The sequence below is a fragment of the Rhamphochromis sp. 'chilingali' genome (assembly GCF_963969265.1).
Source record: "Rhamphochromis sp. 'chilingali' genome assembly, chromosome: 3".
Classification (NCBI taxonomy): Eukaryota; Metazoa; Chordata; class Actinopteri; order Cichliformes; family Cichlidae; genus Rhamphochromis; species Rhamphochromis sp. 'chilingali'.
The window spans coordinates 14,981,291-15,009,268 of NC_137931.1; the positions used below are offsets into that span (position 1 = coordinate 14,981,291).

A 27,978-nucleotide genomic window follows, 5' to 3' on the forward strand; every position below is an offset into this window, starting at 1 on the left:
ACTTCTGACAGAGCAGCCACACTGATAATAATACTAACAGACAGTTCTTAGAAGAAGGCCTTCTAGTAGACACAGCTATGGCTCACAACTCACCTTGTGTTTGATTATCACATCATCATTTGATATTGGTTAATGTTAGCTAACTGGAGCCTACATTTTCCTTTCATGTTGCTCTGTAACTATCCCAAATAGTGTAACAAAATGTTACCTATCAAAATGTAAAGGATTTACACTTTTTCATACTGGTATTTTAGCTTTTCAAAGTATAGAACTCAAGACCGCAGTAAAGTTTTCAAAGCAACAGTGCAGCCGCTTTTTCCTGCGGAACTCCTTTCCAAGGGGCATAACTTCCAGGGAAAACATGACCACTTTGTTTGATTTGAGCATAAATCATTGTAAGAGACTGAAAGCCCTTAAACAATATATGAAAATTGCAAGACTAAACTAAGTTTAGATGAGAAATTTAAATTAGTCATTGACAGGGGATGTTAGGTTTTGTATTGTTGATTGTCATTTATGCTTAGAAATATTTAACCATATATGCTTAGAGGTGTATAATCAATTGTGTAGTGATAGGATGTGTGATCTTTAGCAGGAATGCACACCTACATCCTGGGAGCATGGGAAGAGGTCGTACCTTGTTTTATTGTTTTATGGTAGGATAAACGTGGCTATATCTGTTTTAGGCTAAGTGCCTTTTGTTTAGATGAACTGTTGGACTTCCAGACCAGCAGGTTTAGGGAAGTCATTTATGGGGTCACACTCTGACACCCCCCCCCCCCCCCCCCCCCCCCCCCCCCACACACACACACACACACACACAGGCAAGGTACTTTTTGTTTGTATGTAGACATCATATGTTAATGAACCTCTATGCATATTCATATAACCTCAATAAAAGAGCAGTGTTATGGGGGAGCAGATGAGAGTAACTGGGGTCAAGCGAAGGAACGGCGTTTGTCCGGTTCTCTCCCGTGCACGAGAAACATGAAGAACTTTGCCTACTTCGTGTCTTGCTTGCTGTGTAAATATATTGTCTTCAACGTTCCAGCGAATAGGTTCAAGCTACAAACCTATCATTAATTGGTCCTTCGAGAGCCGGAGCCCTGCAGTCGACATTCACCAAGGGGAGAAGAGACACGCTGAAAGACTGACGTCAGCCAGGAAGTTCCTGTAGTAAAGTCCCGAGACGTGAGAATTTGTCATCGGGCCAGTGGATTAGCTGTCTGTTTTCTCTCCTTGATGAATGACGATCGGCGGGATCCGAGGCTATACTACACGCTAAGCAACACCGAGTAAGTTTAGAGTCCAACTCTATAACTGTACGTCTTCGCCGCTCAGTGGGGCGTTGTCCGTGGCCGCTTAGTGGGGCTAAAATTCGCCGTCTTAGTGGGGCGATGTACAAAGCCGCTCAGTGGGGGTTTTTTTGTACAGAAGCATTAAGTCGCAGAGTTGCGCAGTTCGAACTTTTTTGGTTCGCCGTCTTAGTGGGGAGAAATGTAGACCGCTTTGTGGGATCCGCCGCTTTGTGGGGAATTGAGAAGTTCAGCGGGGTCCAGATTGTGCTGGACAATAGGCCTATTTTGTGTTGTTGTTGTTGTGTTTGAGTGTGTTTGTGTGAGTGGGTGTGGAGCAGAACACGTGGTCTGTGACACCCGCTGTTGTTGTTATCATGGGTTCCTAAGCAACCGAGAGTGTGTCAGAGGGTGACAGACGTTTATGCTGGACTTTAAATAAAAGAGAGCGACAGCTCCTTAGCTGCGCGGGTTCACGCGGACCTGAGCCGTGCGGTTAATCGCAGGTTTATAAATGGAAGAGATTCAAATGTTAGAAGTTTTTAGAAAACACACCAGCCTTGAAGAGCGTGCGGAGAAGGCCAGTCCACATCAGCAGCACTTGAGATATGCTCTGGTGAATGGCTTTCCCCCACCCCTTGCTGACACAAAATGTTTATTCTTTAGCTTGCCCTGTTCGACAACAGCCTGTGTGCCAGACCATAGATTTAATTGAGGTGGATAATTGTTAAAAGTAATCTGCATTAAGCTTAGGGTTTCTCAAATTCAGTACAATGACATATGAGGTGAAGTGATATAGGTAAATATTTTAACTAATGATGTGCATAGAGGCACTTGACCGGTTTGAAAGACTGTCGTCTTATTATGAGCCATGGTTGAGATGTAGAGCACACCTGTGAAAACAACTAATATGCTGAATCCTGTATGAAACATCTAAAAGTACATGATGGAGAAGCTGAATTGAATATGAAAGTGCAAGTCTTTGCCACTGTGTGGCAAAGCAACCACTGTGTGAGGTTGCGTTGTGGTCTCTTCTGAGCTGATGAGCAAGCTACACATTATCAGATCGAGAGCTGGCTGAGAACTCCTCAAAGAGAGGGAAACAGAACTATGATAACTGTGATAACTGGAGTGTGCAGCGTTTCCGTGAGCAGTTTTCCTGCATCTTGACTCATGTGTGTAGAGTGTTCATAGCATCAGCATCATGTTTTTGTTTATTTGTTTTGTTGGGTTGAAAAATAAATAAACTTGTGATCATACCTATGGATCACCATGGCACATATCACCAGCCATATGATTTATTTATGCAGATGAAAAAGTGAGTGTGAATGTGTCTGACGTCACAGTGTTTTTGTGCGCTGTGTAAAAGTAATTGCCTCCAATTGTGAGAGTGGTGGTTCTGCAGGTCACCAGCTATTGTAAAGAGAAAAAAAAGAGTGAGAAAGAGACAAAATTTACATTGTAGATGAAAAATAATCATAGGAAAAAGGTTTTGTGTTGATCAGCCAAGAACAACTACAATCTCATTTTCTGCTTTTAAGAAAGGACTGTGCTCAAAAACAGAGAGAGATGTGTTGATTAAGCAGTTATAATAATAATGAACATGTCTTAGTTTGTCACTTTCAGGTGAAAAGCAGACCTGAATCAATTTTCCACATGCAGCGGTCGGAAGAAAGTCAAGTTCCTGGCTAACTTATTTACAGCACCATGTGTCTCTCAAACTCACAAGCAGCTCTCACTCCTCCCTGAAGACAAGGAATGCAGCTCCAAAGAGCAATAACATGGCAGATAAAGAGACAGCAGCAAAGTCCTGAGCAAAGAGTCCCAGCAAGCAGCAGCAGTGTGGACAAACAGGAGGAGAACTGAGGAGACTGTTGGAGTTTGACATTTGCCACCTTTGGAGTAAAATGGCAAGAAGAGACAGTGGAACACAGGACGAAGCTGAAGGAGAACTGCCTGCTTTTGGACTGTTGAAGTGGGAGAGGACAACAGAGTGAGAGGACAACAGAGTGAGAGGAGTGGTGAGAACACATAGGAATTTTGTTATTTAATGTGGGAAATCAAAATTTGGGTTAGCAAACCAGGGGAAAAGAAAACTGACTGTTTAAATTGGAAAATTGAGAAGGGGTCTGAAACACTGCGAAAATAGAAACATATACAAAATCACACACACAAGCAGAACATGCATTAACCCTACTAACACAAACACAAGAGAGCTCATGAAGATTAGACAACATCTTAAGCATGTGAGTCTGTTTATCATCTTTTCCAAGTCACTTAGTGTGATGCAAAGACCAGTGGACTCATAGCACATTACTTAAGAAATGATCAAATAATAGCAGAGAAATGTGTAGGAAAGGCAGCTTTAAGAGAGCTGCTGGAGATGCAGCTCCACAGATATGCATTAAACCTGCCTAATGACACAAACACACATGCAATGAAGATCAGCTTGTTATCTCTCATCAGTGTTAAAATAGTGTCAATTTAGCAGACACTTGTTATCAAATACTGAATTTATCCAATGCTGACAATTAACTCTCTAGGTTGCAGGACAACAGTTTAACTTTGTGGGAAAAAAGATTCTGGTTTGACCAACTAGTGATCAGACAATAAATTTAGTCGGTGATATAGTAAATTGGGAGATGCTTCCTGCTTGATTGATGCAGCACAAGTAATTTACTGTATGAGGGAAATTCTCTTTTAGTGATAACATTTTCAACATGCATTTCTGTTGTCCTGTCATCTTAGTGGGTTAATAGCTGATATGCAAATTAGCTGATCATTCTTAGATTATGATTGAATTCTAGCACAAGTGAATGGGATGTGTTGGAGTTTGTTAGAGTGGAGACTAAAACACTGAGTTTCCTGTTTTGATGTGCGAGTGAATCCTGTACCTAGATACACAACTCTGAATACGTCAGAACAAACTTCTTTTGTGAAGTGCATGACAACATGTCACATGTTTTGTGATGACGGGGAAAAAGGAAAACTGAATAAAATCTGTGGCCTAAATGAGTGAAGAGCACAGACCTGGGGATTAAACTCATAGCTAATAAGACATTAGGCTTGTGTTGTGTGTTGTGCAGCTGATGGTTGGTTTGGAGTGAATCTAGCTGATGATTTTTCTTTTGTTGTGAAGTTGAGCCTGCCAATTAGTATGATGGTATGATAAATCATGCTAATGGTATGATTTACCCTCCTGAGATGAGGAGCTTGTGTCATGACTTAACAAGGCCTTTTTATTTTGATACTTTCACAGTGCACTGAAAGTTTTGTTTGATAATCTCTGTCGTTTGAGCAGATCTGCACGATTAGAACAGAAAGCGCTGTATGACACGTTGTCGAGAAAATTGTTACAAGTGAGTTTCTCCACATTAAAATGCGACAATCGATTCCACTATCAGCAAAGAAATAAAGAATGAATGTATGAATAAATGAGTGAAAGAGAAAAAAAAACTGACTGACTGGTAAAAGCTGACAAAAGCTGACGAGACTTTACTGATGTAACACGACTGTGCGAAGTTAACCCCCACCTGACAAAGGTGCAGATGAATCTATGTGTGTTTCCTTTTACAGGAGCAGAAAGATGACAGCAACATTCGAGGTTGCGTGATGATTTAACCTTTTATCAGGGGATTTCTAAGAACCACCCCGCAATTCTTCAGCTTGAGACACCTGAGTTAGAAAACACAAACACTGCAGTTGTCTTTCACTCGCAAGGGCAGTCATGGACACACGACCTGCGTCTCATCACTGTCTGCATGCTTTATTTATACTTTTCTGTGTGTCTGTGTGTGTGTGTGTGTGTGTATGTACAAATAAAACAGAGTTATTCTAAGAACTCTGAGCTGAGGTTCCCCTTTTTCTAGATCTGTATGTTCTTACAGAAAGAGGGAGCTGTTAGTTGTTTATCACACAAGAGTTTCATGTCAAAAGTCACGTAGACATTTGCTTAGTGATAAATAAAGGAATACATTTCATGTAGCTGATCACATATACACAATTTTCCTTTGACAGTGTTAAAATCTCCCAATTCTTTTAATCTTTGGGCTGAAGGAAGGACAATACTCGGTGTATAAATGCTCAATCAACAATTCTTTTATTTCCATACAATTCAACACTTATGAGCATAAGCCATCATGATGGGGAGACATGCATGAAGAGGGTCACAACAAATCTCAAACTGGTGGAGGGTTACTCAAGCTCTTATAGCCTTTAGTGGCCCCCCACCTAGTCGTAAAAGCCTAAACATTCACATTATTTCTCTGTTACGGCGCCTAAGTTATGGCCTCGGCTCCCTGTCTTTCTGCTCTCTGTAAAGGTGGGGGTATGGAATGTGGTCTGTCTCTTCTATTATCGGCACAAGGTCCTCTGCACACAACATTCTCTTCATGATTCAGCAGTATGAAATGTCAAGAAACAGTGTAACACATTCACAGCAGATCAAGGGTACAGAGTAATGCACACCTGTCTAACAAATCCAAAAATGGTCACATTCTTTTAACCCAAAAATATAATGGAAACTAAGCTACATACACAGCACACAATCTAGACTAAAGGAAATTATATGACCTACAGCAGTTAACATAATTCAACTACTTTAACTACAGATATAAGATAACATATGATAACAGAATAATCTCACAACAGTCATGTTGGATATACAAGTTTCTTATATTCAAATACGACAACTGCCCCATAGCATTTTCTTAGTGTTGTCTGGCTCCATGAAAGCAACATATAAAGAAATGAGGGGTGGCTCACATTAATATGTATTTATATGTATTGCATTTATTAAAATGCTAAAATTGGCCTACCATAATTTTCTACTTATTACAGTATGATTATAATTGGTAGAGGATTATGATAGTTTATGGAGATAGAACCATAACCTACTACAGCTGTACACAGTTTAAAAAGCTATGGATTCTAATATTCAGCTTGACATTAGACTAGGATAAACGGTGGTTGGCCTTTACAAGTAAAAGGTTTGCTTTTGCAAGGTCATTGACCATTTCAGGTCACTGGCCGTTTCAGGTCACTTACCTTCTAACAAAACAATCCAACCCCCTGTTCCAACAAATGCATAATCTGTTCAATAACAGCACGCAAAGAGCTGCCAAGGTATTCAGTGTTTCAACTTCTTCGCAAGTGGCAAGCTGTGACAATCACCAGGGATTAAACAGCTTCATGTTAGGATACTGGACTGCCAATTTAATCTGACTTGGATTTATGATACACCTCAATCAAGGATAAATAGGATAACAGATTTGTAAGATATTCTTTGTGCAAAAAACAAACAAAAAAAGCACTCTGGTACTAGTGGGATTTCAATTTTGTTTTCCTTTTCTTTTCCTAGATGACTCAACATGCCAACAGGATCTGTGAAACTGCAAAGCATAAAACAACTAGGACAGGAAAACCACAGCTATGAGGTTTCAGATGAAGGTAACGTGCTATTTTTTAATGTAGAGAACTTATTAAGAAAACTGAGATATAATCAACAATGAAAATTATGTTAAACTTCATTTTATAAAAATTAGTTTCAATGACAGATATAAATAATGTATCTGTTGTCTTACAGAACCAACTGGCTCATATATGTAAGTTTAATGTTTTATTTATTGATCATGAGAAATTTTAGAATATCTGAATTTTCTAAGTAAAATGTCATTATCAGTCTTATTATTTTTTTCTGGATCAACTAATAATTTAATGCATTTTAAAAAGACTGTGTCAGTAGTTTCTGTTCTTTTTGCTCAACACATCACTGTCTTTAGATTCAACTCAATCACTTGATAGTTTGGTATATCGCAACCTTGTTAATACAAGTTTGAAAGGATAGAAAAGTACTCTGTTTTACATAATAATCTAATCTGATTTTTCCTTAAATGACACTTCTTATGAAGTCTTGATCTTCCTGAATATTTAATAGATCATTTAATATCAAATTTACTTTAAATGTTAAGCTTAAATATTCAATTCAATTCAATTTTATTTATACAGCACCAAATCACAACGACAGTCGCCTCAAGGCGCTTTATATTGTACAGTAGATTGTACAATAAATATAGAGAGAGTTGATAAGCAATCATCAATTGATGACCCATTAGGTATAAAGATATGACTTGTTCATTTCTTGATAAATACATTAGACTCATGAATTCGTCATATGCCCTGCATGAATGTGTTTCTCAAGTATCTGTTTGTCTAATTACTCACTGTCCTGTTTTCCATGCAGAACAATTACACATTCCAAGAAGGATGAAAAGTAAGTAGCAAGGAGCAGGCTCTGAATACTTTGTCACATTTGAGTAAATAATCAACTCATTGGACTTTTATGTCAAATAGAGCTCAGAAAAATGAAGAGCAACCAGCCATTAGAGTCGGCTTCTTTGAGCTGGTAAAAATGCCTTACACTGTTTGCAACGTCCCCTCCTTTATCAATTTGGATCCACCTAATCTAGTGTGTGCTTTGTGTTGATGCACCTGCCCAGTTCCGCTTTGCCACGTGCAAAGACATACTGATGATGGTGGTGGGTTGCTTGTGCGCATTGCTGCATGGCTCAGCCCAGCCTCTCATGCTGCTGGTGTTCGGCCTGCTCACTGATGCCTTCATCGAGTACGACATTGAGCTACAAGAACTGAGTGACGACCGCAAGGAGTGCGTGAACAACACCATCCAGTGGAAAAAGAACTACACTGCAGCGTACAACCTGTCAGCGCCCATAAACCAGTCAGATATCGGCCTTCTCAATTCAACTCTCGAGATGTTCGTACCACTGGAGAACAGAACATGTGGGTAAGTGGGTTGTGAGAAATACAATATTTCATTTGTCAAAACGAAATATAGTTCAAGCTGTGGCTTCTGTATTGTAATCTCTATGTGTTTTATAGTCCTATAGTATGTCTTTGCACGTGGCAAAGCGGAACTGTGACTTTTGAATAATATGTGTGACTTAACTTACAGGCTTCTTGACATTGAATATGAAATGATGATGTTTGCCTTCTATTACGCTGGGATTGGAGCAGCTGTGTTTTTGCTAGGATACCTTCAGGTTAGTCACGGAATATTTTAATATAAACAAACTTGTGTTATAAGTCATCCTTTACTCATTAAAAACACCCATCAACTGCACTGTGACTCAGATCAGCTCATCCATCATCAGCTCGAAAAATTTTTCTTTTAATGAAATTGATATTTTTAATGCTAAATTATGATCCCTGTATTTTACTATTTTACAAAAAGCTGAAAAAGAGTAAAACACTTTTTTTTTTATAAATGCCACAGTAGTTATTTATTTGTATTGTTCTTTTCATTTCCAGTTTTTTTTTTGTTTAGTTTTTTTACCACAACACACAGGTAATGATTGATTGTAATTTGCAGCACAGGTTGTGATAATTCTAACCACAAAGAAGTGAAGATGTAAGTTGAAAGCGAACAATGCAATCTTCCAAAGCAGGGGGGGGGGGGGGGGGGGGGAAATCCAGGCCTCCAGGGCCGGTGTCCTGCAGGTTTTAGATATCACTCTGGGTCAACACACTTGAATCAAATGATTAATTCATTACCAGGCCTCTGGAGAACTTCAAGACATGTTGAGGAGGTCATTTAGCCATTTAAATCAGCTGTGCTGGACACATCCAAAACCTGCAGGACAAGAGCCCTTGAGGCCAGGAGTTGGACACCCCTGCCCTAGAGTCACAATCAGGAAAACCTGATGAGCCTAGGTCTAATCTATTAACGTGGCTTTCCACTATCTCTCCTTGCTCTGTGCTGCTGTTTCTTTATTCTTATGCTTTTTCATTGTACATGTACAATGACAGTAAGAGGCTATTCTATTACTGCTATTTTATGTCCAGTTAACCGCAAGTAACAACCTGGACTTGTGGCATTTTCTGTTTTAGAAGTGTAGGTGTTAGTGGAGGGATGTCTAACCTCACTGCCAAAAGGACATTTGGAACAATACTAGGGAAATGTGAATTCGTGGAAGAAAAGTAAATAAAAAATGGCATGACCTAAAGAGAAGTTGTATTGGGAGGCTACGTAGCACTGAAATTTGAGCAACAGTCTATGGTTTCTAGGTTATTTATCATGATCAGGCTAAACTGAATCTGAAGATCGCTGTAAGTGATGATAGAACCTAAAAACCCTGGGTAAATTGAGAGTTTACTAAAAGCCTCATTCTACCTTTTGAAAAGCTGCACAGGATAAAAAGTGAAGGATTTCAAATAGGTCTGGTGCAGGACTTGAGCAGCTTCTTCTAGTAAAAGATTCCAGGTCATCTTTGATTTCCTCCAGCAATTAAGAAATAAGATGGCTTGAAAATCATTAGTCACTGTTCTACTAATGCCTTCTTTATTTCCTTACTTTATTTATTTATTTTTTCATAAATGTCACTGCTGACAGGGTAACACTTCTGACACACCAACCAAATGAGAGCAAATGTAAATATTCCAGTCCTTTTTAAATCCCAAATATGCCCTTGGTTTCTGCTCAGGAAATATCACATGACTCTGTTGGCTAGTAAAAAATAAAAAGAAATTTTGCACAACATTGCAAAATAACCATCTGGATTATTTTCTCAGCAATGCTCTTCCTGAGCATCAGAAGACTATGTGGAATGTGCATATATCTTCAAATGCTTAGTGTTAACCTACCTCTTAAGCAATGAGTGCCCTTTCATGTGTTAAGTGCCCCTTTAGCTGTTCCACAGGTGTAATTTGTCTTTTTATAAATCAAAAACAAGGTCAGGAGGAAGAGTGCAGGTCCTGATGACACCCTGCTGCCCTGCTTGCTTTTATATTTGCTAATTAACAAAAGTGAACATAACCTCTCTTCAACAACTGACAGATCTCCCTGTGGGTGACTGCTGCTGCCAAGCAGATTCAGCTCATCAGGAAATTGTACTTCAGCAAAGTGATGAGGATGGAGATCGGCTGGTTCGACTGCACCTCTGTCGGGGAGCTCAACACTCGCATGTCAGAGTGAGTAGAACGTGATGATATGGACTACTATGGTTTATCTGTATTACAATTGTTATATCTCTATTCTAGTGACATAAACAAGATCAATGATGCCATTGCGGATCAAGTTTCCATATTTGTGCAGCGTTTCACCACCTTTGTGTGTGGTTTTTGCGTTGGCTTTGTCAAAGGATGGAAGTTAACACTTGTCATAATCGCAGCAAGTCCGCTGATTGGTGTCGGAGCAGGTCTTATGGCTCTGGTGAGACTTGTTTGATATTAAGATTCCAGCTTGATTTTATGACAAAACAGCTTTTTGACTATTCTTGTTGGGGTTGATTACTTTGACCTCAGGGGGTAAATCGTCAAATTCATTTCTCCTGTTTTGTTGAACAAACCTCTCTTGACTTGTCAAGACTTGATTTAACTTTACATTTCAGCTTCACTTCTCCTCTCCATTAACTTGGCATCACTTTGTTGTAACTAGTTTGTGTCTAAGCTAACCGGGATGGAGCTGCAGGCCTATGCTAAAGCTGGGTCTGTAGCTGATGAGGTCCTGTCCTCTATCAGAACTGTGGCTGCTTTTGGAGGAGAGAAAAAGGAAGTGCAAAGGTGAGGTATACAAGAAAGGTACAGCATGTTTACTATTTTCTTTGTACTTCTAAGGGTAGCTCAAATGAACTCTTCTTTTCTTCTAAAGGTACGACAGGAACCTGGTCTCCGCTCAGCGCTGGGGCATTAGAAAGGGTTTGATTGTGGGGTTTTTCACTGGCTTTATGTGGCTGGTTATCTTCCTTTGTTATGGTCTGGCCTTCTGGTATGGCTCCTCACTGGTTGTGGACACTAAAGAATACACACCAGGAACACTGCTGCAGGTATCACATATATTATGCCAAAATATGAATTGCAGCCTATAATAATGGGTAAATCCTGCTTATCTAAATTTGTAACTTTTTGACTTTTCTGCCCTATTTATTTTGCTTTATACGTGTTTATTAGTGCAAGATAAAACAACAAAGTGGCACTTTAAAATAACCTTTCATCGCTCTTGATAAAATCCAGATTTGTTACACTGAAGAGTATAATATACTGACTTTTATATGTTATTTCAGGTGTTCTTTGGGGTTCTGATAGCAGCCATGAATTTGGGGCAAGCCTCTCCGTGTCTGGAGGCTTTTGCGTCAGGTCGTGGAGCTGCGACTATAATCTTTGAGACTATAGACAGAGTGAGAAGACTTGACTTGATATCTTTTAAGCCTTTCCACAGAAAACCATTGACCTTTTTTTAACATTGCACCTTTTAAAATGATACCAGGAGCCAGAGATTGACTGCTTATCTGAAGCTGGATATAAGCTCGACAGGGTCAAAGGGGACATTGAATTTCACAATGTCACCTTCCACTACCCATCCAGACCTGAAGTAAAGGTACTTACAGACATCTACACACATATGCATAGTTGAGATGGTTCTGGTTTCAGGATCTTGTCACAAAGTGTCCTGTCTTTGCTAAGATCCTGGACCAGCTCAATGTTGTAGTGAAGTCGGGGGAGACCACAGCCTTTGTGGGGTCAAGCGGAGCTGGGAAGAGCACCGCCATTCAACTCATCCAGCGTTTTTATGACCCTAAAGAGGGGATGGTAGGTGTGAAGCTCCAAATGGTCACGTTCATCATTCATCAGACTCTTTCATCAGAGTGTGATGATTACCTGGATACACACCTCCATCCTTTGAAGCTTTATTCTAGCTATTTTTAAAATAACCATCCCCTAAAGCTGATGGAAGTACACGATAATCCGTTTCATTATTCAGCAAATGGATCCTAACAGCCTCATTTTTCACTTTTACTGGAATTACAGGCCCATACACCCCACACTGTCTTATTTCTTTAAGCTTCTTGAGTAGAAAATAGCCTGTTATTGCCCGATGAAGGGCATCCATAAGACTAACAACCCTATGATTTGAAACTAGGATTGTTGCAAAGACAGAAAGAAACAAGGAAATGCATTATAGCAGCAAAGTGCTGTAATAGCATCATCCATCAATTTTAGCACAAGCACCTGCTCTCTGTGGCCTCCATCTCAGGTGACCCTGGATGGTCATGACATCAGAGGGCTGAACATCCAGTGGCTGCGTTCTCTGATCGGTATAGTGGAGCAGGAGCCTGTGCTGTTTGCCACGACCATTGCAGAGAACATACGCTACGGTCGCCCTGGTGTCTCTGACAAGGACATCATCACTGCTGCAAAGGAGGCCAACGCGTACAACTTCATCATGGACCTGCCACAGGTGCAGATGAGCAATAGGCTTTTAAGCTTTATAGGTGATCACAACGTTTAAGCACTGGCTGACAACTTTTTTCCTTTCTTGATAGAAATTTGACACCTTGGTCGGGGAGGGTGGAGGCCAGATGAGCGGCGGGCAGAAACAGAGGATTGCTATAGCACGAGCGCTGGTCAGGAACCCTCGTATCCTGCTGCTGGACATGGCTACCTCAGCTCTTGATAACGAGAGTGAAGCTGTAGTTCAAGCAGCTTTGGATAAAGTATGTCTGGCTCATCTATGACTAAATTTTTTTTTTTTTTTTTTTTTTTTTATAAATAGGACAGGGGGAATGAATGAGAGAAAGAGGGGGAGAGAAAGAAAGAAAACCAAAGGGGAGAAGAGACGGTGAGAAGGGGGGGGGAAGAGAGAGAAAAAAAAAAAAGAACTCCTGGGTCACCTGTATGGAGAAAAAAAACCAAACAAACAAAAAAAACAAACAGAGGAGACAGCAAACAACAAAGAGTAACATAATAATAGAGAAAACAAAGCACCATCACAATAAACTAGCTAGTCATAGATATCAATATTTACTAAATAATAAACGATATTGTGCAGCACGCAAGATAGACAGCGCACAGTGTGCTTTGAGGCAGCAGCCAAGAAAGCTTTAGTCCGCGTCTGTGAATACCCATGTGTGCATACCTGTGTGGATCAGCATGCTTGCATTCCAAAGGTTTCTCCATGTAATGATCTGCTAGGGAGTGTGGGGGGGCCACAGCCCCGTCCTCCAGGGTGTGAAGCGGGTATGGAGGAGATCAAAACTCCAGACATCCAGAGGCCCCCAGAACACAAGAGACCATGGAAGACCAACAGAGGGGCAGCCGCGCCACTGTTCCAGTAAGAGCTGAGGAGAGTCCCAGATGAGGGCTCGCCCAGCAGCCGCGGAGCAGAAGTCAGGGGGAGTTGCAGTGACGCGCCCGTGAGCTCCGCCGGCCCCCAGCTGTGCCTGAGTGACCGAGCCCCAGGCCGAGAGGCCGGGGGCACCCCACCTCCAAAGGGGCCCGAGCGAGCCCCAGGCCCCAGGCCCCGACAAGTGGCCGCCAAGGAGTGAGCCGGTGTGTACCCGGACGCCCACCCCCAGACACAAAGAACCACCAACACACCGACACCTGAGGGAGTCCGCCACCGGCAGGGGAAGTGGTGGTGGGTGGAGATAGGCCTCCAAACCTTGGAGGGCCTGAGGTGTCCCCAGAGAGGTGGCGTCTGATACCCAACCTGACATATAGACACAGACATACAGGCACACACAGACACAAACATCCATTCCCACCCTCATGCTCTCATATGCACTCACTCCACACTCAACCAACGTGGAGACAGACATAAAGAGACGCTGTACACACGATCACACTCCCCAAGCGTACTCTACAAACCGGGTCTAGGTACCCTTGCCCCTGGAGGGGGGAATTGCACCCAGACCCAGGTGGTGTTACCCTTTTCCCTGCGGTGGGGAGAGGCAGACCACCCCGACTCCGCAGCAGCAGGGAGGCCCCACACCCCAGACCGCAGTCGGACGGCCAACTCCTCCTACTAGCCCTCCCGCTCCAGCAGGCCGCAGAGAATGGGGGTGGGAGAAGACTCCAAACCTCCCTCCACCCGCTCATTGTAGTGTTGATGCATGTGTGTTCTAAGGTGCAATTAAAACCCAGGAGGGCATGGAGCTACCTGCCAAGGAGCAGCAGGTAAGCGCATAGTCCCTCCTGCTAGCCCTCAATGACTAAGTGTATTTAAAATTGAGAGGTGGGCAACGACGTCAGGGGTGAGGTGTACACCCTGATGGTGATTTGGACTCCGTGATTGTGCCCACCCCCAAGATCCTATATGTATGTGTAATGAGAGTGTGAATAATGTGAATGTCTAAGTTGTGGGATAAAATTGAGGCAGAGGCAGCCAGAAGGGGTCGGGGGGGGGGGGGGGGGGTAGCCTCCTCTGCACCCTGGTGACATACCCCCACTCCAAGGCCCTGCATGTGTGGGTGGTTGTGGAGGAGCGGGAAGAGGGAGGCAGCTGGAGATGGGGAGGGAAGGAAGGGAGGGGCAGGTAACCCCTCCCTGGGGCCAGCTCCCCCGCTGACCCCAGTAGGCACTCCCACCCTCCGCGACCCGCCAGGGAAGGGGGGCCCAGGCCCATCAGACCGGGGCCCAGTGCAGTAGCGCCCCCCGGCTCCACAGAGCCCTGGACAGTCCACCCAACCCCACCACAGAGAAAACTGCACCCACCCCACCATCCACACATCTTCCAGACTACATAAGACGGTAAACGCCCAGGCTGAGATCTTCCTCCACCTCTCCTGTATCTCCCCCTCCTGCAGAGAGTTCCTGAAGAGAAGAAAGCTCCTGCAAGATGTGACCATCCCCCCCACCAGTTGAAGAGCCCCCCAGGCGGCTCGACGCACCGGCGGCACCCTGCTCCAGGGCCGGGCCCCCATGCACCCACCCGCCCACAACCCCGGCAACACACCAACCAGGACCCAAGCCCCCGAGGCCCGGCCCGGGCCCCAGCCCAGAGACGGAGCGCCCCCAGAACCTCACGCCCATCCCGGACCCACCCAGGGGCAGCCAGGTTGCCAGGTCAGTAACCCACGTCCGTCAGCACAGACCCTCCCCTAGCCCCGCTGCACGCAGCCGCGAGGAAACAGTCACCTGAGAGCCAACAGAGCCCCCAACCGGACGTGACCGCTACCCCGGGTTGAGCTCCCCAAGGAAGATGCCTCCGGGGAACCCCCCGACGCCCTAAGCCTGTCCCTACCCCCTCACCAATCACAACAGTGAAGGCGGGACCAAACTATGACCCCCCACCCCCACTAGGTGATGGAGCTGATAAAAGGGGCCCAGAGCAATTGATCTAATGTGGTGGCAGAGGCTGTGTCAAGACTAATGTAATCTAATAGATAATTTCTATATTGGTTAGAATTAAGATTATTTTTATTTTTCCAGTTCATGAGGACTGTTTTCTTGGCTATGCATAGGGCAGTGAAGATCATATGGGCTATATTCTACGACTAAATTAGATATTTAATGACGAAAGGTTCAAAATTTGTAAGACTTCTTAAAAAAATGGCTGCCACCGTCACTACAAGGGCCAAATACTGACAAAACTAAAATTTTCAGCCTCTGTTTTGGGAATGAAGAAGAAATGATCAAATATAAGTAAGTATTTAAGTATTTTAAACTTCCTCACAGGTACGAATGGGCCGCACAACTATCTCTATTGCTCATCGTCTGTCCACCATAAAGAACGCTGATGTGATTGTGGGCTTTGAGCACGGCCAGGCCGTAGAGAGGGGAAAACACAATGAACTTCTGGAGAGGAAGGGTGTCTACTTCACTCTTGTCACCCTGCAGAGCCAAGGAGACAAGGCTCTGAATGAAAAGGCTCGGCAAAGTAGGTCCAGCCCTTTGGGAATGACGAAATCCACTCTGCTTCAATCTAAATGTTTTGAAAGACTTATGCATGTAGATATTACAAGAATCTAGTGAATGTGACCATCTCCTTCTATTGATTTTCTTATTTCTTAGTGGCCGACCATGAAGACGAGCCCGAGAGACTAAAGCTATCTAGAGCAGGCAGTTACCGTGACAGTTTGAGGTATTACACAAACTCGTGCCCAATCACTCCTTCTCTTCATCACATTTGCTCATTTTCTTGGTTGAGTTTTTATCCATTTTCTTGGGCCTGACTGTGCATCTAAATAGGATTATTATAGTAGTAATTTTGTAGCTGAAATTGACTTTTGTCAGTGCATAAACTGGCACCTTAATTTTCTTAATCACCCTTTTGCATTTAATCTGACATTTGGAACATTTAGCTGACACTATCATCCAGAGCCACTATACAACAGGTACGACAGTAGAGGAGGCTAGAGGTACTCTGTCACCCCAATACAAGCATCCAGTAATCAGTGCCACAATAGCAGCACCACTCACAAACTCGAGTACCTACAATATTCAGTAACCTATAATGTGCATTACTCTTTTTTTTCTGTAATTAACTGATTAATTCTTTGCAGAGCCTCCATCCGCAGGCGGTCCAGGTCCCAGTTGTCAAACCTGATCCCAGAAGCCTCCGTTCCAACTGGAGACATTTCTATATCTCGACCAGATAACGACAAGGTGTGTATGTGTGGGTGTGAGTGGGTTTGTGTTTCTTTTATGTATGAAACGTTTGCCAACAAACAGCCAACAAAAGTTACAAACCAGTGGAGTATAAAACTACTTGTTTGTATTTGTAGTTTTTTTTAATCCATGCTTAAACATTATATTATTATAATGCTCCTGCGTAATATAACTTTATATATTTATGCTCAGAATGCATTCCTAGAAGAGGACGATGAACTTGTGGAACCTGCTTCAGCTGCCAGGATCCTAAAGTACAACACACCTGAGTGGCCATATATGCTTTTTGGATCCATTGGGGCTGCAATAAATGGAGGGGTCAACCCCGTCTACTCTCTGCTGTTCAGTCAAATCCTGGCGGTGAGGTTCAAGTCTCATGTTTTGAATCTGAATCTAAAAGCTTGTAGAATGTAGGCATTAAGTTTTGGACCAAACCAGATGTACAAATCAAACGAGGGGCAAAAGCAGCAGTCAACATATAGTCGCACCAGAAGCTGAAAATGCAGTGTTCCCTTCATATTGTTCAGCATACAGTTTATGTCAGGAAAGCATTTATGTCAACCTCATATAATTCACTCAACAATATTGTGAATTTCTAGTACTGACATTTTCCACAGGAAGAACAGAACAGAAGTGGCAAAATGGTTGCACAATCACCAAGCTAGCAGTTAGATGTAATTCAGTTAAATCTATTATTGCCAAACTGTGTTCTTCATCTCTTATGGTTTGGAGGTGCACTAGTGCTGCTGGAAAGGAATGTATGCTCCCATGCACGAAACAACTAAGTGCATAGACTTCAGTGCATTAAAAAAAAACCAATGTAATTATATTTACATACAAATAATTAACGTTAGGTACAATAGAATAAACAACATTTTTTTAAAATTTTAATTGTTAAATAACAATTTTTAAAAATTGTTATTTAATATTCATTATGTTGATGTGAATGATAATTTTTTTTAATTATTCAGTTGCCCTTTTTTTAAATCCTATAATATAGTTAAAATTCCTTCCTATATAATGTGTTTCTCTTTTCCTGTAAAATACCCAGAAGTCCCCAGGAAACCACTGTTTATTCGGGGCAGGGCTAGACCGGCCATTGGGCATACCGGGCATTTGCCTGGTGCTGCTCGTGATTTTTCGTTTTTATGGGCCGATGGGGTTTTATTTCTTGTCCTTTTTTAACGGTATAAATGAACGGTGGTGGATTGGCCAGTTGGTCATGATCGACTCTGGGCTGGACCAATTACAGCCCAGAGTTTACACTAACTCACACATATCCACACATGTCCAGCTGTAAATGACAGCTGGACATGTGTGAGTTAGTGTGTTAAGCACTTTTAGATTTGTGTGTCTCTTATCTTTTTTATGACACTGACATATGCACATGAAATATGGCTATAAAGTCATGTAAAACTGTACATGAGACTCAAGCTCTTACTTCAAATCAGAAGACTTTGACAAACGACTGGTTTAGTTTGACAGTGAACTGTGATATTCATTTTGCAAATTTCCTTCTAATTAGCAGCAGTGACCAATACATTATCTGTGTAAATGATATGTTAGCTGGCTAGTATAATGGAATGGCTTTTATATAGCATTTTCCTAGTCTTACTAATCACTCAAACCCCAATATTCAAACAGCCCTTTATTCTATGACTCTGAGTTTAATCACATGACAGTTTTAAAAACTCTAGCCCTGTCAGTTTGGTTTGCCGTTAGTTTGCTGACTTATTAAAATGAATTTTAATACCCACTAAATATTTTCCAGTGTAAATGTTTCGTGCTATCCCACCCTTGAGGTCCTGTTAAACCATCATCAGATTCTTTTAAGTACAGTGACACTGTGAGCTGAAATAAAATAAAATCAAATAAGTCAATGAAATTCTTCATTTATTTGAAAGCACTTTTTAAATGCCTATATGTGTTTTAGACTTTCTCAGTACAAGATCCTGTGGCTCAGAGGAAGGAGATCAACAGCATCTGCCTGTTCTTTGTTGTGGTTGGCATTGTCTCTTTCTTCACCCAGTTGCTGCAGGTAGAGTAGTTCACTTGCAATACTGATTTCTTTAGTGCTTCTTTGCAGCCTTAACACCTGCTGGTGGTCAAGGTTGAAGGAAGGTCATAAGAGACCTGTTTATTTTGGTAAATAAATGCCTTCTGCTGAAGGAAAACATTTCCTTACATCCTGCAAAGCAAAGGCTTTATACTCAATTTATGAGTGGGAAACCTTTTTTTTTTTAGGTTACTCATTCAGTAGATCACATTCGGTATGAAATCACTGTGGAAGTGTTTTGGATTTAATATTTTGGGTGTGCGTGTGTCTCCAGGGTTACGCCTTCTCTAAGTCTGGAGAACTGCTGACCCGCAGGTTACGTCGGCTTGGCTTCCAAGCCATGCTGGGCCAGGAGGTTGGATGGTTTGATGATCACAGGAACAGTCCAGGAGCTCTGACCACACGTCTGGCCACTGATGCCTCACAAGTGCAAGGAGTGAGTTATAGCTTTAATGAAAAAAACAAAACAAAAAAATAAAGTACATCTTCATGTATATTGGGCTATAAAGTTATGCTTATAATTAAATCAGCTACTTGGATGCTGAAACTAAACACAGTATAAAAAATGGATATGCTGTGATGTCACACATTGTTTCTGATAAGATTATTTATAGTTTTAGCTTTAGTTTAGCCTAACCTGGGCTATCAGCTAGCCATTCCTTGATATCACTGGTATCACTGGAACTCTTGCTTAAGCTGCTGAGCTTTCTGTTTCTTTTTACACGTTTCAATAAATTCTAAAAAGTCATATTCAGCTTAGAATGTAATTTCTATCATTTATGTAGTTTATGTCTTTTCTTTTTAAATCACAATTTTAGCCTAAATTGCACATGTTTCTTAATTCTAGCAAGTTTGAGAATAAACAACTGAAATAATTGTGTAATAGCTTGTTTGTTGTTTATAGAATCTTATATGTATTAAAATTTTGTTCAGTCCATGTGGACAATCACCAGAAGTCTGAGTCAAGTGACATCATTGCTCTCTTCCTCCAAGGCTACGGGCTCACAGATCGGCATGATCGTCAACTCTCTGGCAAACATTGGCGTTGCACTTATCATTTCCTTCTACTTCAGCTGGAAGCTCACACTGCTGATCCTTTGCTTTCTGCCGTTCATTGCTCTGTCAAGTGGCTTCCAGGCTTCAATGCTCACAGGTTTCGCCAAACAGGACAAGGAGGCCATGGAAGCGGCTGGACAGGTCAGATATGATTCCTATTTTACTTGCATTTCATATCAGTTTACGTCATCCTCCAGTCTGAAAATAGTACAAGTGCATTATTCAGATATAGAATGACAAGTAAAATGCATCATTACAGTCCTGAACTACAGTTTTAGGCTGCAGGTTTCATCCCTGCAAAAACCTGCAGCTGAACATTTATCGGGGTCCAGGGTTCAATTTAATAATTTTTTTGTTCCTGTAATTTGGGGAGTGAAGTATTCAGTTAATACTATGGTGTAGGGGCCAGCCATGTTCAAAATGCAGTCAGGATGCTACTGATAAAATTTTAGGAGAATACAGTGGGCTGAAAAGTTCACAGTAAAAAGTGGACTACAAACTTTCTTTATGCTATGTGAATTATCCTAATGCAGTAAGCCCAACCCATTTAAGTAAAGTGGATTAGATGTAAATTTAATAATACCTAAGGGCGGAAACTAGATAACTGTAGCTGCAAAAAACAGGACATAGATAAGAAAGAGCAGCTACGTTATCTACATCCTTTTCTCCTTTGCACATTAAAGCACACAACAACTAGGCTTGCTTTAGACTTTACTCTAGTCCTTTATGCCCAGATTTCTGGTGAAGCTCTGAACAACATTCGCACCATCGCTGGCTTGGGGAAGGAGAAGACCTTTGTGGAGATGTATGAGGCCCAGCTGGACGCGCCATATCAAGCAGCCCTGAAGAAGGCGAATGTATATGGAGCTTGCTATGGTTTTTCCCAGTGCATAATTTTCTTGACAAACTCAGGCTCCTACAGGTTTGGAGGTTATTTGGTGCAAAAGGAGGGGCTCCATTTCAGTTTGGTGTTCAGGTGAGAGTCAAGTCAATGTATATGATGTATATGTCTAATACTAGTCTGCATCATCCTAAAAAGATAACTTCAGTAAAGGGTTAAAAATTATTTGTAATAAGGACATCTTTTTTTAAAGGTCCCCCAAAACACATACTCGAGACAACTTTGTAGATTTTTCTTCTTGTAAATTGTGCATAAACTTGTTGATGGCTCCCAAAAGCATTTGGTCAAAGTGAAACTTGCTAATGTACATTTAGCCTACAATTAGTGGGAGTGTAAGTATAAATTTGAGCCTGTATGTATAATTTCAAACTTGTATATAATTGTGAACAACAATTGAGTTGTTAAAAAAAACAGCAAAAAAGATTGTTTCGTTAAAGTCATGAAAAATGCATCTTGGAGGAAGAACAATTCAAAGGGTTAATTTAAGTCCAAAGTTACCATAATGTTACTGCCCACGATGAGTGAAAAAGTCTGACCACACTTAACCAATGTGTATCGTGTGCATATGTGTGTAGGTGGTATTTCCACGTTCCCAAATCATGGTGCAGTACAGTGGGCTTTCATTGTTGCTGGGGTCTATTTGTGCTTTTGTTATCTCTTACAGGGTAATTTCAGCCATTGTCACCAGTGGCACAGCCCTCGGCAGAGCCTCCTCTTACACACCTGACTATGCCAAAGCCAAGATCTCAGCAGCACGTTTTTTCCAGCTACTAGACCGCGTGCCTCAGATCAGTGTCTACAATGACAAGGGAGAAAAATGGGTAAGGTGGTGCATAAGTTATGTGTGAAGTACCATGCACTTTGAAGGTGTAAGAAATGTGGGTGAATGTCTTTTTTATTTATGTGTTTTTATCCTCTCTGACCCTCACTCTGCTTTGTTTTCAGGATAACTTCCAAGGGAACATTGACTTCATTGACTGCAAGTTCACCTACCCCTCTAGGCCAGACATCCAAGTCCTGAATGGGCTGAATGTTTCAGTGAAACCTGGCCAGACACTGGCCTTTGTGGGCAGCAGTGGCTGTGGGAAGAGCACTAGTGTACAGCTGCTGGAGAGGTTTTATGATCCCAACCACGGCAAAGTGGTAAGAGAGACAAAATACAACAGGCTTAATACGCAACAGGCTCAATATGTAAACCAAATGAATGGCTCATATTGTAAAAAATGGAGATACCAATAGTATCTTAGAGCTTTTATTTTATTATTGAGGTGGCTGTAGCTCAGCATGTAGAGTAGGTCATCTACTAATTAGAAGGATGGTGGTTTGATACCTGGCTGCTCCAGTCTGCTTGACTGGGCAAGATACTGAACCCCAAGTTGCTCTCTGATGCGTTCATCGAAGTGTAAATGTTTGCGGCAGACAAATGCTAGTGAAAGATACAGTAGATAGAAAGCACTAAGGTAGAAATTCTCTTAAAATTTGCATCTACTGAGATCTGCTAAGCTAGCTACCTTTAGTGAAAGTCTGCTTTACCTGCTTCTTTTTCATGAACTGAATTAGTTCCTGTCTTTTTAAGGATGCAGAAAATTATTTACTAAAGTATAATAAACCATATGCTAAAGTATAGAATTTTCATTTGACTTTCTGTTGTAAAGGTTACAGTATTACAGTGTTTTTGCAGCATTTTTCTTTTTGTTGTTTTGCTTTGCATTTTACCACAACTCTTTCTTTTTGATGAATTATTACCATATGTAGTTTCATTGTAGAGTAGCAATCCTTTAAAAAGTGACACTAGTCCACTCTATGCTACTTTAACTTAAAAAATATGTGCTGTTACAAGTTACTTTTTAAATTTTCATTTGATATAAAACCATGTACTTAAGTTTTAAAGTGTAACTTTATCTAATTAAAGTAACCAACAATCTACAAAATGGAACAATTGAATTGAATTGAAATTGAAATTCAGTTTTTCATGCGTACAAGTACTGCTCTTCATTTGAAAATAACTGTATGTTCAATACAAGATTAAAAAAAACGTGTACTGTAGCCTTAAAAAAAAATCTGACTCTGCACAAAATGGAGAGTTCTGACTTAAAACTGCCAATATTATACTGTCACAGCAGTTGCTGACCTTTTTGGAAATGTCAGATATCTCATTTTGGAATGAATGAGTCACACTGTGTGTATAGTCTCTGCTTTCATCTTTTTTTCTCATGAGGCTCATTTATACTTTGATGTCACTATGAAAGTGAAACGTGTAATTTGTCTCAGTCAAAGAATAATTGCTGGACATTCAGTGAGCACGGTGGTGGAAGTATTTCATGTCACTTCATCTTTCAGTCAGACATTCTTGCTGACTCTGTGCTGTATTTTATAAAATGGAGCACTCTACCCAGGATGATCGTTTTGATTTTATGCCAGGAAGATATTCATGCCAGGATTCAAATGGCCCTAATTGAGCTGGAAGTGGTTTGGAAACACATAGTCCTGATTCTCTGTCTGAGATTTAAAAAGGACACGATCACCTCTGCATAGTTATGAGAGAAATTACAGTCCAGATAGTAGTCTGATGGCTCATTAACTGGATTGTATTTCTAGTCTTTTGATTCTTACATTGCTTTGTACTAATGGAAAAATCAATTACTTCCTGCAGCTGATTGATGGCCATGACACCACTCGCATCAACGTGTCTTTCCTGCGTTCCAAGATTGGCATCGTGTCCCAGGAGCCCATCCTGTTTGACTGCAGCATCGCAGAGAACATTAAGTATGGCGACAACTTGCGAGAAATCAGCATGAATGAGGTCATCTCTGCCGCAAAGAAGGCCCAGCTTCATGACTTTGTCATGGCCCTTCCTGAGGTACGATAAATAGTTTGTATATGATGCTTGTGGCTGGGATTCAAAAAGAGACAAAATTAAATAAAGTTTACTGTTTGAGCAGTAAACAGGCTGGCAACATGTAGTCAATCAGGAAAGGTAAACAACAGGGAAAAAGGACTCTATGCACTGAGTGACGATCAAGTGCACAGGTTGCAGTGTCCTCCTATTTTCTTCTTCATTATAATACTTGTTCTAACATGTTGATTAGGCATGTTGAAATGTGATTAGTCCACATTAATATGGACATTCACTTGTGCTTTTAGTAGAGATGAACAATGGGCAGCTTGGGTTTGATTACAGTCAGTCAGTCATCAGCTATTACTTATCTAAATGATTGTTTTAAATACCTTCTCAGCCCTGAATTTTACCATTATGCATCCCTAACTTTTGCCTACTCTTTAGATGCCAAATGTCAAAGTTCCTTGTAAAATCCATTAGTTTTCACATTATAAGGCTTAGGTTCAATAATTTATTCTGTAAGCCATTAATGTGTCATTTATACCCCATTCTTCCAAGACTAGACGAAGAAGCTTCACCATTAATTGCTGACTTTTATAGAAAGGCAAACAGAGACAGGTATAAATCATATGTTTGTAGTGACTGTCCTGTGTGGACCACCTTATCTCTGAAAACAAACAGTTGTTCATGAGCTCAGAATCCAACCCGTATCAAGGCAAAGTGAGTAATAGACACGTCAGCACACCATGTGAAATGGACATGCATGCAAAAGTTGCAGTAAGTTGCATTAAGCTGCAGGACCAGCAGAGGGAGATGTTTTATTATAAGGCAACATGAAAAAACCCCCCAGACATTATGAACACAGCCACCTAACTTCATTGTTTCTGGCGATTAAGGACTCTTTGGGTATTTTGTGGGGTTTACCAACAACAGTAAAGTAAACAATTCGTATTAAAAATCCAACATGCAGCTGCTCCCTTGTTACAGATAGTCAACACATTTGATAACATCAACTTTGATTTTGGATGTTTATAACAGACGCCCTTCCAGCTTGAACTGAACCAACAATCTTTCATTTCTTAAGCAAATATGTAAATCACAGTTCAATTCAGCTTTATTTATATAGTGCCAATTCACAACAATAGTCGTGTCATTTATATTATAAGGTAAATAATATTAGAAAGAATCCCAAAAATCAAATGACTCCCTGTGAGCAAGCACTTGGAGACAGTGGAGTGAAAAACCCTCCAGCGGAACCAGGTTCAGGGCGATGTGGCCATCCACCATGACTGCTTGAGGTTGATGTTAAAGAGAAGAGAGCACAGAGATACGGGGCAAAAAGCAAACTATAATTGCCAATAATTTAATAAAGTAGCGTATAGACACACAGAGAGTGAAAAGAGATGAGGAAAGCCCCCCGGCAGTCTAAGGTCATTGCACGATGACTAAGGGATGGTTCAGAGTTACCTGATCCAGCCCGAACTACAGTAGCCTAATCTTAAAAGTAGTGCCTGTCTTCCAAATCCAGACTGGGAGCTGGTCCCACAGTAGAGAGGCATGAAAGGAATGAAAGTGCTCTGTAAGGATAATAAGGTACTATGGAGCCTGATTACTCAAGATTTTGTATGTGAGGAGAAGTATTGTAAGTTCCACTCTCAATTTAACAGGAAGCTGTTAATAGTCAAGTCTGGGATGTTCCAATGTGATGCCAATGTCCTTTACGTTTCTGGACGTAACTGACACAACTTCAAGTTAACAATGACAATTGCTTTGCTAAATGCCCACACACCCTCACAAATCCCAGTTTTAATGAAGACACACTATTGAAACAGGTACAGGTAGAAATGGTGGCTACAATGCTACAAAAGCCTGACTACTCATCAGTGTTTTTGTTAGTTGTTGAAATGGAAAATGTGGCTTCCTGGCTGAGTTCCACATACACTCAGCTTTAACAGCACTCTGGGTTCGGGGATCTTTCACTAATAGAACTCTTGGAAAGAGCTCATATTGTGTTATCAGCAGTAGCTGTTTCTGCGATTGCACAAAAATCATTTTTATGGAAGATGGAAGTTTGCAATCAAGTGTTACGTACATGACATAACAGCTGAGCTATGTTTGGAGAATTTTAAAAAAAGCATCACTAACTACTGATGTTTTCTGCTTACTCTCATTGTTTGTTTATGTCGTTTTCAGTGTCTACTTATTTTTTAAGTACTGTATTGAAAAATTGCCTATAGACACAAATTTTGTTCTCTCCCCGTGCTTCAGAAATACGACACCAACGTGGGCTCTCAGGGGTCTCAGTTATCTCGTGGCCAGAAGCAGCGCATTGCCATCGCCAGGGCAATCATACGTGACCCTAAGATCCTGCTCCTTGACGAGGCTACCTCCGCCCTGGACACCGAGAGCGAGAAGGTATGCTTCGCTGAACTCTGAACAGCTTCCATTTGCTGAGTCCACAAACTCAACATCACAGCGTAGTGCAGCTGCTTGATATTCTCCGGGCACACAGAGCAAAGAGAGCAGGCACTTAATTATTATTATCATTAACATCACTACCATTCATCATCCCTATTATTATCACCAACAGCTTACAGTTCATACCAACCCTCCAGTACAGCCTTTTTAAGATGAATACAGTCAGTTTGGTCTGTGCTGTAGCTTTTACAGCTCCAATAGCTGAACCACGCTGAGGAGCAGAGGCCTCTGCAGTGTACTGAGCCTCTGGAACATTCTAATGATAGTAATCAGCCCATGATTGTGAAATTGCTATAATTGTGAGGCTTGTGTGTCTGCTACGTGAGAGAATTGATCATGGCTCCTGACTATGTATGTGTGTGTGTCTTTGTGAGCACTAATTCATGTGTCCCGTGACAGACTGTGCAAGAAGCCCTGGACAAAGCCAGACAGGGACGGACCTGCATCGTCATTGCCCATCGCCTCTCTACCATCCAGAACTCTGACATCATTGCCGTCATGTCCAGAGGCATTGTGATCGAGAAAGGAGCACACGACCAGCTCATGGCCCTGAAGGGAGCCTATTACAAGCTGGTTACAACAGGAGCACCGATCAGCTAACCGCTCAGGGAAACATTGTTACTGCTGTAATGTCAAGTGAGGACTTGATGCCATACTTTAAATAATAAAGTATGTAGAAAAGACCTAAGAAGTGGTTGACTTAGCTGTTTACTTCTACAGTATTTATTTTTGTGAAAGGAGTCTTTTAAGAGGTAAAAAAGTATTTGCCCGGATTTCTTATTTGTCACAGTTTGGTTTTTTTTTCCAATTTAAACAAATGTTATTATTAGACAAAGGTCAGACTAATCAGTGTAATCAGAGTAAATACAAAATTCAGTTTTTAAATCATTTTATTTATAAAGAGAAAAAAAAGGCAATGCAAACCCAACTGGGCCTAAATGAGATTAACCTCATTTTTTTGTACAACTGAGTTCATTATCACGAACCCCACCCAGGCCAGGTCTGTTGAAACAAGATATTCAACAGGACTTATTAAATACATTCAAATAGATAAATAGAATAGACTTTAACCTTAAACAGGCTGTTCATGCTTGTAAAGCCTCCAAAGACACATTGCCAGTTATTGCAGTTCCACACAGGGACAGGTAGGATTGGATAACCTTTTTCCCCCTAAATTAAATCATCATTGAAAAACTGCTTTACTTGATTTTTCTTTGTCTAATTATAACATTTCTTTAATGATCTGAAACATTTAATGGTGACAAATATGCAGAAAACTAAGAAATCAGTAAGGAGGCAAATACTGTATGTGATTCACACATCTTGTATGGTGGTATTTTAAGCTAGCCAATCAGTGTCTTTCTTTTATTTACTCTGTTTTTTAATCTTGTTGATACTGGCTTTGTCTCATTGCCTACACCTTCACTCTTAGCAGCCAAATATTCTTTTTATACATCAGAAAAACTGAAAAAAGTCCACAGCTGACCATTGCAATACAGTTTTTAATGGAAAATGGCTTGTAAGCTGGTTTTATATTCAACCAGTGATGTTGAGCAACTGAACACATTGATAACAGCATAGACTTGTTTACTTCTGTGTTATCATTTTGAAATTGTATTTTTTTTCTTTTACTTGTTCAAGTTTCACCATAGTTATTATATGTTTATTACTGACTTGTAATTTTGCAAATTAAAATTTCAAACAAAAGACAACATCAGATTATTTGTTTTAAATTCCCCCAAACAATTTAAGAGGACCAATGCAACTAAAAATATGCTACATCACCAATGGGCACATTAAAAATGCTATTTTGGTATATTAATCCAGTAATACTTTTGTACTTGAGTAAAAAAATGAAGAGGATTTAGTTTTATAGGCAATATAGTGTTACCAGAGAAGCTCTTTCCAAGGATGAATTAGACTACCAGCTTCTGTAAAGCTTACAATTTAA

At 41.0% G+C, this 27,978-nt stretch overlaps 1 protein-coding gene across 2 annotated transcripts; it reads left to right on the forward strand.

The window, feature by feature from the left end:
• The first annotated feature begins 943 nt into the window (after window positions 1–943).
• On the forward strand, window positions 944–27,759 carry LOC308393225 (bile salt export pump-like). Of its 2 annotated transcripts, XM_080876836.1 has the most exons (30): window positions 944–1,295; window positions 2,908–3,316; window positions 6,655–6,743; window positions 6,880–6,898; window positions 7,537–7,566; window positions 7,647–7,698; window positions 7,793–8,097; window positions 8,266–8,353; window positions 10,147–10,280; window positions 10,350–10,521; window positions 10,747–10,871; window positions 10,960–11,134; window positions 11,372–11,485; window positions 11,575–11,685; window positions 11,772–11,897; window positions 12,343–12,546; window positions 12,632–12,802; window positions 15,765–15,966; window positions 16,101–16,170; window positions 16,592–16,694; window positions 16,890–17,057; window positions 18,631–18,735; window positions 19,028–19,189; window positions 19,747–19,950; window positions 20,544–20,785; window positions 21,375–21,531; window positions 21,656–21,853; window positions 23,364–23,570; window positions 25,818–25,964; window positions 26,427–27,759. In XM_080876836.1, the coding sequence occupies exons 3-30, from the start codon at window positions 6,665–6,667 to the stop codon at window positions 26,625–26,627; spliced, it is 4,071 nt and encodes a 1,356-aa protein (XP_080732962.1). In that variant the 5' UTR covers window positions 944–1,295; window positions 2,908–3,316; window positions 6,655–6,664; the 3' UTR covers window positions 26,628–27,759. The 2 variants fall into 2 exon arrangements, with proteins under 2 accessions (XP_080732962.1, XP_080732963.1); XM_080876837.1 differs by lacking the exons at window positions 944–1,295; window positions 2,908–3,316 and adding an exon at window positions 6,375–6,567.
• The last annotated feature ends 219 nt before the right edge of the window (window positions 27,760–27,978 follow it).

Excerpts from the sequence above, each read along its gene's own strand:
- LOC308393225 (XM_080876836.1), top strand. The coding sequence starts at position 6,665 with ATGCCAACAGGATCTGTGAAACTGCAAAGCATAAAACAACTAGGACAG. Across the intron at positions 8,098-8,265 it reads CTGGAGAACAGAACATGTGG|GCTTCTTGACATTGAATATG; the intron begins GTAAGTGGGTTG and ends CTTAACTTACAG. Across the intron at positions 18,736-19,027 it reads TCTTCACCCAGTTGCTGCAG|GGTTACGCCTTCTCTAAGTC; the intron begins GTAGAGTAGTTC and ends GTGTGTCTCCAG.